This window comes from Cetorhinus maximus, chromosome 12, assembly GCF_964194155.1.
Source record: "Cetorhinus maximus chromosome 12, sCetMax3.hap1.1, whole genome shotgun sequence".
NCBI lineage: Eukaryota > Metazoa > Chordata > Chondrichthyes > Lamniformes > Cetorhinidae > Cetorhinus > Cetorhinus maximus.
Window position 1 is genome coordinate 110,191,287 of NC_135890.1, and position 12,406 is coordinate 110,203,692.

Here is a 12,406-nt window from a genome sequence, read left to right on the forward strand (position 1 = left end):
CCATCGGGCTCCATGGCATCCAGCATTCACTCAAGGGACCCGATTTTGAAGCAGGGGGCTGCAGTCTTTTTTCCTTTGCTGGCCATGTCTCCTGGGCAGCGATGGTGAGCTGGTGGCGATGAGCGCTTTGCTGGCGGCTGCCTTTTAAAGATGTTGGCAGGCGTGATGCAACAGCAGGGTGATGGCGGCGGGCGAAGGAAAGCCCGCTCGCCATGGAAACAGCGTGTTTCGCAGGAGCGAATAAATAATGAGGCAGGTTCGGGACGATACAGCGTGAAAACCTGCCATTTTCACCAGTGGATAGGACTCCATTTACCCGCCCGCTACCGCACTTAGTGCAATTCTGGGAAAATTCCGCCCAAAGACTTTTTTGGTCCCGCTGGATGGCTGGTTCAGATTTCACACCTTTTCTCAGCATAGAGCTGGTCTTAGGACATCTCCCCTGCACAGCCACCACAACTCAACTAAACATCTTTCCTTAAATGTCATTTTTCCCTTTCATCTTAGATTCCATTGTTCTCAAACGCCTCTTTGACCTCAATTTTTCCAAAATATAAAAATCTTTCATGTTTTCCTATTGCCTCCACTTTCGGGTTAAATAAAATTTAATAACCCCTTGTTTACTTATGAAACCTTTGTAAGCTGTAAAAGTCCCTTGTCACTTCTAAGCTCCCCTTTGAAATTTGACAGCTGAAAAGTCAAATCCCTACTTATCACCTAATACAAAATTTAAAACATGACCTATTTACTTGTAAATTCACTTCACCAGAGCCTCTCATTATAAATGCATGCATCTAGCTTCTTTACCCTTTTATCTTTCAACTCCCACAGACAAGCTGTTTCTATGAACCTCCCCCCCAGTTTAATTAATCATGGACACATGCACACATCCTCCATTACAGAATACCACCATGTTCCCAAAATATTAAAAATATTATGACATGGCAGGTGATGTGTGCTGGGTGGACCAAATCCACAAGGGAAATTTGGCCACAAAATCACAACTGTTTTGCAATTTGTGTTTATTACAAGAAGATTTGTGCACTGCATTCAAAAGTAATGAGTCCACTAACACCTTTGGAGATTTTAAAAACCAAATTAAAACAGTTATTAACAAAATAAAAGATTTCAAGCACATACATAAGATTACAGTTACTTAATAATATAACAAATCCCAAAATTTCTAATGAACCTGATACACAACTACACACCCACTTTAAGGCAATAGTCCAAAATAGATTTTAAATTTAAATAATCAAGCTAGCAAGTTTACCACGGCACCCACTTGACAGTGGAATTCCAAAGGCCTCCACCTTTGGTTACTGGACACAGCATACTTCAGCAAAAGTGGCTGGAGGCTTCCCTAAGGCTGTTTTACACGGTCCTTTAGATCTTACATGCACCCCCCCCCCTCCCCGCCAACAACATAGCCTTCCATTCCTCTTTAATATATGTTTCTCTCTCTTTAATCTGTAAATTCCATTATTCTATATATCTTTGGAAATTTACTTTTCCCATAATATAAAAATCTTTCTTGTCGCCAAGATGGTCAGCACCTTTGGGTAAAATAAACACACTGCTTGGCCTTGCTTATCTTGTTAGTTGTAAACATCCTATCATCCCTTTGAAACCCAAACAACTCTTCACTTATCTAAAAATGCAAATTTCCTTCACACTCTATATGCTAAGCCCTCACCCATGGTTACTCATTAACATTCCAAATGCCTTTTACCCCTAACTTCTTTTGATAATTTCAAGCTACCTGACTCAAATTAAATCACAGACTCACACCCTTTAACCTACTTTATAATAAGCCACAGTAATATAATGAAAAAATGTTACTTTCATGCCAAAACAATTACACCCATCTCCACATAATAGTATGGGAAATCTGCTAGCGTTGATAAAACAAACTAAGGAAGTTTAAAAGAGATAAGAATCTTACCTCCCAACACAAATGAACAACAGCAGAGCAAAAAATGAAAAGATAAGGAAAGACACCGCCATCGTCTTCTTACGCCCAATCCGATCAATAATCCATAATGTCACTAAAACACCTGCAGAAAAATCAACATGCCCACATGAATGATGAACCCAGGTGCTGTTACATGGATTTTTACCTAGGTGGCATGAGTTAATTCTCTCTGCATGTATTTTTAAAAAAATAATTGCTCCTACTTTATTTTTTCTTGTGACTGTGAATTCAGCCAGCTGTACAACCATGGAACATCCCAGCAAAGTTCATTCACGTGCACACACAAACGCTTTCCTGCAAGGGCCAATCCACCTTGGATTGGGAGGAGGAACTTCGGTGTGTCTGGTTTCACACTGGTATAATTCTCACCTCTGAGTCAGAGGTTGTGGGTTCAAGGCCCATTCTAGAAAGTGACTGCATAAATTTAGGTTAAAATTTCAGAGCAGTATTGAGGGAGTGCTGCCTTGTTTTACAAAGTACTTTTTCAAAAAGAGCTGAGTTCCCCTTGTGTTCAAGCCAAGATTCATCCTTCAACCACCTCCAAAAGAAAGAAAAAACTTGCATTTATATAGTGCCTTTCATGACCTCAAGACATCACAAAGTGATTTTCAACCAATGAAGTACTTTTGAAGTGTAGTAATTGTTATAATACAGGAAATATGGCAGCCAATTTGTTCACAGCGAAGTCCACAGACAACATTGAGATGAATGACCAGTTAAAGTTATTCTTTTAGTGATGGTGGTTGAGGGATAAATAATAATCAGAGCACCAACAAATTTACTAGCTGTTCTTCTAATTGCTGTTTGTGGGACGATTGCAGTTTGCAAATTGGCCGCTGCGTTTGCCTGTAAAACAGTGACTATACTACAAAGGCAAGTACATTTATTCACTGAGCCATCAGGAGCTGTCTTCTTCATTTCTTTGAATATCTTTCATCGTTGGATGAAAGTTGATAGGAATATGCAAAGACTTATTGGACAAACATTCTGTGGTAACAAAATAATACCTATGCTATTGGAATATTGCATTATGAGGATGACAAATGTCTCTGCAATTATTCAGTACTGGATAATATAAGTTATTAGACTAATATCCTGGAGTTCTCACTCAATTTTCTTCCCCCTTCCGCCACCCAATGACAAATCAATGATAAATCCACTCATGAATGCAAAATAGAACACCTTCCAAGTTCTTACCTGGGAATTCTGACAATGTAGTCCAGAGAAGGTCTGTGTAATCTGTGACATTCAGATATTTACATTCCAATGTACACCTTCCCTCAGGTTTCTTACCACCTGTCGACACTAAAAAAAATTAAGTAAAATTACCTTCAGCCCATGTACTCATGCCAAGTGAATATTATTCACACACTATTTTATATTTTTTGTCGATTTTCTCTCCTGAAGGGACTGACATGCTGTATTCAAAAGAAATGTGTTTATGGCTTTACATAGTCACGAGAGCAATCTTCCTTTAAGACGTGTAATTGAAGAACAGGAGAAATATGTAATTGTGTAATGTGGAGTCGGCTCAAAATGCAGGAAATATTCAGTCAATTGGAGGCATAGTGGTATTGTCAGAGGACTAGTAATCTAGAGACCCAGGGTAATGCACTGGGGACTTGGGTTTGAATCCCACCACGGCAGATTGCAAAATTTGAATTCAATAAAAATGTGGAATTAAAAGCCTAATGATGAAGCAATTGTCCTCTGAAATGGCCTAGCAAGCCACTCAGTTGTATCAAACTGCTAAAAAACCAATAAAAAGGAATGAAACCAGATGGAGCACCCAGCATCAGAAACGACAATGGCAAACCCAGCCCTGTCAACCCCGCAAAGGCCTCCTTACTAACATCTGGGGGCTTGTGCCAAAATTGGGAGAGCTGTCTCACAGATTAGTCAAGCAACAGGATTGTCACACAATCATACCTTACAGATCATGCCCCAGAGACCACCATCACCATTCCTTGGTATGTCCTGTACACAAAAAGCAGGAAAAATGCAACCCGGCCAATTACCATCCCATCAGTCTACTGTTCAATCATCAGTAAAGTGATGGAATAGGTCATCAACAGTGCTACCAAGCGGCACTTGCTTAGCAATAAGCTGCTCACTGACACTCAGTTGGGTTTTGCCAGGGTCACTCAGCTTCTGACCTCATTACAGCTGAACTCTAGAGGTGAGGTGAGTTAAGGTGACTGCCCTTGACATCAAGGCAGTATTTGACCGAGTGTGGCAAGTGTAGCAAGACTGGAATCAATGGGAATCAGGGGGAAAACTCACCCCTGTTGGAGTCATACCTAGCACAAAGGAAGATGGTTGTGGTTGTTGGAGGTCAATCATCTCAGTTCCAGGACATCACTGCAGGAGTTCCTCAGGGTAGTCTCCTAGGCCCAACCATCTTCAGCTGCTTCATCAATGAACTTCCTTCCATCATAAGGTCATAAGTGAGGATGTTTGCTGATGATTGCACAATGTTCAGCATCATTCGCAATTCCTCAGATACTGAAGCAGTCAATGTCCATATGCAGCAAGACCTGGAGAATATTCAGGCTTGGGCTGAGAAGTAACAAGTAATATTCGTGCCACGCAAGTGCCAGGTAATGACCATCTCCAGCAAAAGAGAATCTAACCATCACTCCTTGACATTCAATGGCATTACCATCACTGAATCCCCCACTATTAACATCCTGGGGGTTACCATTGACCAGAAACTGAACTGGACTAGCCATATAAATACTGTGGCTACAAGAGCAAGTCAGAGGCTAGGAATCCTGCAGCAAGTAACTCACCTCCTGACTCCCCAAAGCCTGTCCACCATCAGGAGTGTGATGGAATACTCGCAGCTTGCCTGGACGTCTGCAGCTCCAACAACACTCAAGAAGCTTGACACAATTCAGGACAAAGCAGCCCACTTGATTGGCACCCCATCCACAAACATTCACTCCCTCCACCACCGACAAACAGTGGCAGCTCTGTGTACCATGTACAAAATGCACTGCATAAATTTACCAAGGCTCCTTAGGCAGCACCTTCTAAACCCACAACCACTACCATCTAGATGGACAAGGGCAGCAGATACACTACCACCTGGAATTTCCCCTCCAAGCCACTCACCATCCTGACTTGGAAATATATCGCCATTCCTTCACTGTCACTGGGTCAAAATCCGGGAACTCCCTGCCTAACAGCACTGTGAGTGTACCTACACCACATGGACTACAGCGGTTTAAAGAGGCAGCTCACCACCACCTTCTCAAGGAAAATTAGGGATGGGCAATAAATGCTGGCCTAGCCAGCGATACCCACATTCCGCAAATGAATAACAAAAGAAATGCTTAGCTAATATCATGATTGAGCTTCAAAAGAATGAGAGAGGTAAGGATTCCCGCACATTTGAGGTCCTGAGAAGACAGACTCAGAAAAGGAAATGGTGCAATGAGTCTTGATATCAACGCAAAAGTGACGCAGCGGGAAGGAAGAATATAAAAAATGCTTTATTTGGAACTGGGTGGAAATTTCAAAGGAACAATGGCAATTAATTAAAAGGCAAAAAAGTAACAGCAGAGAAAAAGATTGGATCCAAGAGCTGAGAGAAGAATTGCCTATCACAATACAAGCTATAATTTGTCCATATAAAACTTAACTAGAAAACTAACATCTAACGTGAAATCCAGCAGCATTTAAGATTACTTTTCAGGCTGTTCTTGGCAACAACCTCCAATTCATCACATACATAACACATTGCCTATTTGCATGATCTTAACAGGTAATGTTAGTACCTTGACGGAGATTCCCACTTAATATATCAATGGAACAGCCCACTGAAAATGAGTGAGCAACAAATACAGATGATGATTCACTCCAAAAAGTGTTCTGTTGGGCAAATCAGTTTGTTTCCATGTTATTGGAGTTAGGTTTAAGACCAATATTGTCATTTAGCTGGAGTTGTTTCTTTAACATTGACTTTAGTCCATTAGAACAGCTTTCAGAACTACAGTCAATGTGGATCAACAAGATTTGCCCTCTCCTCCCCCATCACTATACTGGCAAAATAGGGAGATGTACTTACTGCTACACACGTCACCTGCCTGGAAAAGCTCTGTGGTTAATAGAACGAGTCCATAATAGGAGAAAGCATTGGAAAACCTGAAAACAGAAGCAGAGGCCAATCACTCGGCAATGTAACCTTCCCTTCTCCACATTATGAACCCTGTGCAGAGATGTTGGCTAGTCTAAAATTAACTAAGGGCGGAATCGTCCCAGATTTGCACAAAGTACGGTAGCAGGTGGGAAAAAAGTTGATTTACCTGCCAGACGTAATGGCGGGTTTTCACGAGGAGGCCTGCGTGATGTTCTCTACACCTGCCCCCCCCCCTCCCTCCCCACCAGCTGCAGGAGGGGCAGCAACATCACCAGTCCGGCTTGGGAGGCAGTGGTCAGTGCCAATGCTGCCCACAAGAGATCAGCCATCCAGTGCAGAAAGAGGATGAATGATCTCATCCGTGCCGCCAGGGTAAGTCAATCATCTCATCACTCTGAATTCAGACATTCACAAGCCCATTACTCATTCAGTGGCATCTCACTCACTGCCAGCTCAAGAAACATCACCATTCACTCCCTCACACACACCCTCAAACTCCATCTGACCTCACCTCCTCTGGAGATCACCTCCTCATCCCATCCATAGCTCCACTCAGCGCACATACTCGCACACCTGGCATCCTTTTCATTTGGCTGGGCATGCGCCTCGCTCACACTCTCTCCATTTGTCTTTATGCAGGACAAGATCGCGCACAATAAAAGGGAGAGGTCCCAGACTGGGGATGGAGTCCCGGACAGCAAGACCCTCATTCCCTTTGAAGACTGCGCACTAGAGCTGGTTGGAGAGGACGTGGACCGTTTCTGCGGTGATGGCGAGGTCAGCGCCAAGCAACCAATTGAGTATTGTGCACCAGATCATCCCTCTGGCAACTCAACTGTGAGTCCACTGTTCTGTGTACCGCAGTGGCCATTCACTAGCAATCTCCACATTCTCTCCTAGGCACATCTGCCACATCGCCCTCAGGCAACCTAGGCCCTGACTCCAGCACCGACAGCACCTCCGATAAGGACCCTGAGGACAGCCCCCTCAAAGACCCATCACAGTGCTCACCCACACCCTCCACAATGCAGCAACACACACCTTAGTGGAACCTACATGTACAGCAGGCTTGGGTTCACTATCTGATGAACACAGCACACAATCTGTTCCAATGCAGGAGCTGGCAGGGACACCCGAGGTTGCTGGCACTCGGAGGACTGCTGGAGGCAAGAGATCTGTTGAGTCTGAGTCAGATGATGAGCCTTGGGACTCGGTCCTAAATCAGTTGTTGGAGCTGCAGCAACATTCACAGGAACAGCAGGAAGGGATGACGGCTGCACTCCTCAGATTGCAAGGCATGATGGAGGAGTCCGTCCACCTTCAGTTCTAGATGATCGTGCCATCATGCCACCGCACCAAGGTCAACATTGACAGGATGGCAGCCATCATGGAGACCTTGGTTCAGGACATCTGTCCTGCACTGCTGCGTGGGCTAAACTCCATCACTGATGCCGTAGTTGGCCTCCAGCAGTGTCAGCGCGAGAGATGTGTGGGGCAGCTGGATTTCACTCCAGCTGCCCCTTCTACTCAAGAACTCAGGTAGGGGCCGGAAACCCATAGGCCTGAATTTTCAGCTCGGTGGGCGGGCACGATCGGCGGGCCCGGGATCTTCCCCCGACTGCGATGAAGCGTGCGGTGGAAAGCTCAGTGCTGTCGGGGTGGAGGCTGGAGGGGGGCAGGCGATGGTGTCAACAAGGTCTTGGGCAAGTGCTGAGAGCTGCCTCAGGGAGCTGCAGACCCAAAAACCATGAAATAAAGTTTTGAAATTCAGAAAAAAAATGTCCAAACAACACAAGCCTGCACCTGAACATATAGATGATAAAAATGCTGTCCACAGTTTTTTGATTTTAATTTTATTTAATAACGGAAACCTCATCCCGCTCTTGGATGATGTTTGATGAAAAATGCAAAGTCCGCCTGGCTGATTCACCCGTCCGCCAACCATAACGAAAAATTGGAGGCAATTGCGCTGGTTAATGAGCTTAATTGTCCTCTTAATTGTTAGCGGGCGTGCTTCCAACATTTTGCGCATGCCTGTCGAGCAAAATATCACGCAAGTGCGAGATGACATCGCAACGCTTGCCCGATGTCTTCTCTTGCAATTTTACACCTGATTAGGTCTGGCGGGCGCCAGCCTGCCCACAGGACGTAAAATTCTGCCCATAGTGGGGAGGACCAGCAGCTCAACACATCAGCTCCAGCTCCACAGACCGAGGAGGGTGCACCTGCCCCACATCACGAGATCAAAAGCAGGCTGGAGCCCTCCATGTCTTGGCCCTCCAGAAGAGGCCCGCCAAGGTCATCACAGTAGCAGTCAGCAGGCTGCCTCCACCTCTGCTGTGGATGTCGGGAGGGGCACCAAGACGTAGCGGTAGGGTAGGAAGGTTAAGAAAATGTAGTTTCACCATATGGGCACGGGCGTTAATCACTTGTACATATTGTTGACTATTGTAAATAAACTCCCAACAATGTCACCCTCTCTATGGCTTCTTGTTATGATTATCAGTGTTCGCGTCAGTCTAAAGTGAAAGCTTGGTTCCTGCACAAAATAAAGGCAGGTGTCTCAGTCCAGGGCCTCCTCCCTGCTTTGTGAAATCTTCCCAGCACACTGGTGGTGCACCTTCACAGTCACTGGACACATCAGTCATGCCTGCACCTTGATGGGGCTTATCATTGCTGCCAGAATGTCCTGGGCCGGTGAGACAGAGTTTCATCATTTTCTCTGTGTGCTCTCAACAACTTTGAGGTGCGGCCAGCCCCCCATCTCATCAGCATCTGTGTCCGGTGAGAGCGTGGTCCTGAAAGCTTCAGCTCACAAAGGATGCCATAGGATCAGGAGATATTAAAGTTTCCCCACTGCATCTTCATGATATGACCCTGTTCACAGAGTGCAAGTGAGCTGCCATCAGCCAGACAGGAGACAGACATTCACAAAAGCTATGTGAGGATACATGGAGTGTCCCCACTGCATGTCGTCATCATCCTCCTGGAATGGACTGTGGACATCCGCTATGTCTCCATTACAGGAGCCTTATCACAGAGGGTATATGCGTTGCCATCAGCCAGACAGGAGTCAAATATTCACAAATGCAATGTGAGGATCTATTGGATGTCTTCACTGCATATTGTCATCATCCTCCACAAATCTAGCGGCAATGAGGGCCTCCCAAGCATGCCTGCCTCATTTAGACAACACGGTGGACTCATCGTCGTCATCCTCACCTTCGAGGACCACATCACCCTTATCTCCGTTGACATCCTCCTCATCGGAGGAGACATGCAGCTTCTCCATCTCCTCCTCAGGCAGCTCCTCTCCCTGATACAGTGCCAGGTTGTGAAGGGCACAGCAGGTGACAGCGATGCGTGACACTCTCTGTGGACTGTATTGCAGGGTTCCACCAGACCAGTCCAGGCGCCGGAACCTCATTTTGAACATCCCAATTGTTTGCTCCACCAAAATGCGAGTTACAGCATGACTCTCATTGTACCCTCTCTCTGCTGCACTCTGGGGCCACTGCAAGGGCGTCATCAGCCATGTCCTCTGCAGGTAGCCCTTGTCCCTGAGGATCCAACCCTGCAGCCTCCATGGACCCTGGAAGATGTCAGGGATCTGAGACCTACTGAGAATGTAGGGGTCGTGGATATTCCCTGGGAACCGTGCACAGACCTGCAGAATACATTTGCTGTGATCGCAGACCAGCTGAATATTCAGCGAGTGGAAGCCCTTGCAGCTCACATACTGCACTGCTTGTTGCCATGGAGATCAAAGCACAACGTGAGTGCAGTCGTAGCATCCTGCACCTGTGGAAAACCTGAGACCTGCGCAAATCCCAGTGCTCTTGCTTCTTGGCTTGCCTGATCCTAGTCAAAATTCACAAAGTTGTGTGCCTTTGCGAATATGGCGTCCATGACCTCCTAGATGCACTTGTGTTTGGAGGCTTGCAAGATCCTGCACAGGTCACCTGTGGAGCCCTGGAAGGAGCCACTGGCGTAAAAATTGAGCACCTCGGTCACTTTCATGGCCACTGGCAGTGGATGCCCTCCAAATCCCCGTGGCGCCAAAACCTGCAGCAGTTGACATGTGACTGACCAGTTCCCTGGACATGCGCAGCCTTTGGTTCTCGGTCATCTGCAGGAATGACAAGCATGTCTGTAGACCTTGGGTGTAGCCAGGCATGACCTGCGATGGCTTGCTGTGGCTCTTCAGCGTCATGCCCAGAAGCCCCAGCCACCCCTTCTTCTTGAGGATGCTGCTCCTCCATCTGCCCAGCCAGGCGCCTCCATCACTCTCTTCTCTTTCACTTCTGCTCCCTGTAAGCCATGAGGTGTACAGCTAGGTCACCAGGCTCCATGCTCCTGGATATACTCCTCCTACAGGATGAAAGAGAGAGAGGCGTGGGTTAGCATTGGTCTCCGAGGGAGCTCTCATGGTTACGTGTGCGACTCCAGCTCCGCCTCAAGGCCCTTTAACACATGCTGGAGGGTGATAGCCACCACTCAGATGGCCATAGTTTAGTGCGCTGCATGGCTGCCCGAAACCCCACCCACCTCCTCCCCAGTCCACGTAAACAATTGGCGGCAGCTTCGACCACTGGACTGCATGCTGTGCTCTCAGCTCAGACACAGGCATTCTCCTAACCCGCATTGCAGGCAGCGCTGTTAGCTGGAACCGTTGGGTAGACTGGTCCAAACCTGAATGAAGATATTGCAAGGGGTTATGAGCGCCTCCATTAGTGACTGCTCCATGGCCAGCTTTCACAAGGAGATGATACAACTTGCCCAGTTGTCCAATTGTTCTGCAGCCCCCTAAAACGCTCATTAATTTGCAGTCTGCACCCGAGGGGTGAAAAGTTCAGGAGCATTTGGTGACACTTTCGTGCCTCTGCACAGATAAGCTAGAGGCCTGACACCAAGCGTGTCAATGTAGCTGTGCCTGAGCTGTCTCACCTGTGGAAGAATGCTCACTTTATAAAAGGTTTCCCTAATGTGTGGCTGCTTCCCTCTCTCCCCCGCATGTGCTTGTGCAATACCATCAGACTGTGCTGCCTTTCACCCCACGCCCCCCACCCCCCCACTTCGCCCCAACCGCAGTGCAGCTCTTGCCACGGCACTACACTATCAGGCAGCTGGGAAAAAGTGACTTGCCTATGCCCTCCCCTGAATGCGTGGCACCCCTGCCTTAAAGTCGAACGGGTAACCCTCGTGAGCACTTGCAACATTAGTGTGCACTCATCTCCAAGTTCCCTCGAAGCTCAGCTTGCCTGGTGCACGCCCTTTAAATGTTGTTGTGAATCACGTCGTTCTGAAGTCACGCTGACGTGGGAGGTAAATTTGACACGAGGAGATGATTTTGGCAGGCAGGTAAGATGATGAGATGCGATTGCATTGAAATTACGTTCCCGACGGATGGCAGGAAAGGCGGCCCGCCATTGACGGGCAGAGCAAATGATGGCTAACTTGTTTCATGATGATGTGAAACTGATTAATGGCCTTTGCGCCATATTGTTGTTCCCCCCCCCCCCCCCCCCCCCCCCCACCAACCTGCCATGACGCTCGCCACCAACAGGGGCAGACGATTCCGCCCTAAGATTATTCCAGGTAACAGGTTTGAACTATATTTATCAGACTAATATATTCTTTTGGACTTTCAATTTCGATTGCAAGGAAAACATTCCTAAATTTGTGCATTTTTAATCAGCTTGCTAAAATGTTCTGTATTTCCCCATCATCTCTTGAAAACTCAACAAGTGTGTTACTTCTTTCCTTAGCTCAAGAACAATACAGTGACTACAATAAGGGGGCTATCAGGGAAGAAAATATTTTTCACATCTAAATTGTCAACTGATACAAAAAGTCAAGAAATGCCAAAGTAAGCACACAATAAATCAATATCATAAGGGAAAATAACAACATGAGAAATTCTGCTCAAATTAAAGGATATGAGAGATGGTATACTGCGTGTATTTTCCGAACTTTGGCACATGGAACTAGACAGAAGTGATCCCTTCTGATTATGTATAACCTATTTAAATGGACACAATTCTGATAATAATTCACAGCAGAATAGCATTTTTTTAGTATCAGCACATTTTTAAGATTAGTTGACTCGCCATCTGAATAGCTCGCAGCAACCCAATTACTGTGGATATAAAAACAATGGGTGGAAAAGCAGTGTAATTACTCTAGCACAGAAGGAACTGAGTTAATAACTGTTGGGAATGATTGGCCATGGTACTTTTCATCCACCCATATTCTGAAATGATATCATGCTTGCTTCAGCTTAGCGC

The 12,406-nt window shown here is 46.2% G+C and overlaps 1 protein-coding gene across 1 annotated transcript in view; it reads right to left on the reverse strand.

Annotated features, from left to right (window-relative positions):
• svopa (SV2 related protein a) overlaps positions 1–12,406 on the reverse strand; it is a 60,196-nt gene that overhangs the window by 15,625 nt on the left and 32,165 nt on the right. Inside the window, exons 11-13 of the mRNA XM_078554413.1 lie at positions 6,048–6,124; positions 3,173–3,280; positions 1,946–2,057 (exon numbers count right to left, since the gene is read on the reverse strand). Of these exons, the coding sequence (XP_078410539.1) occupies positions 1,946–2,057; positions 3,173–3,280; positions 6,048–6,124 (297 nt within the window). The remainder of the gene's footprint in view (positions 1–1,945; positions 2,058–3,172; positions 3,281–6,047; positions 6,125–12,406) is intronic.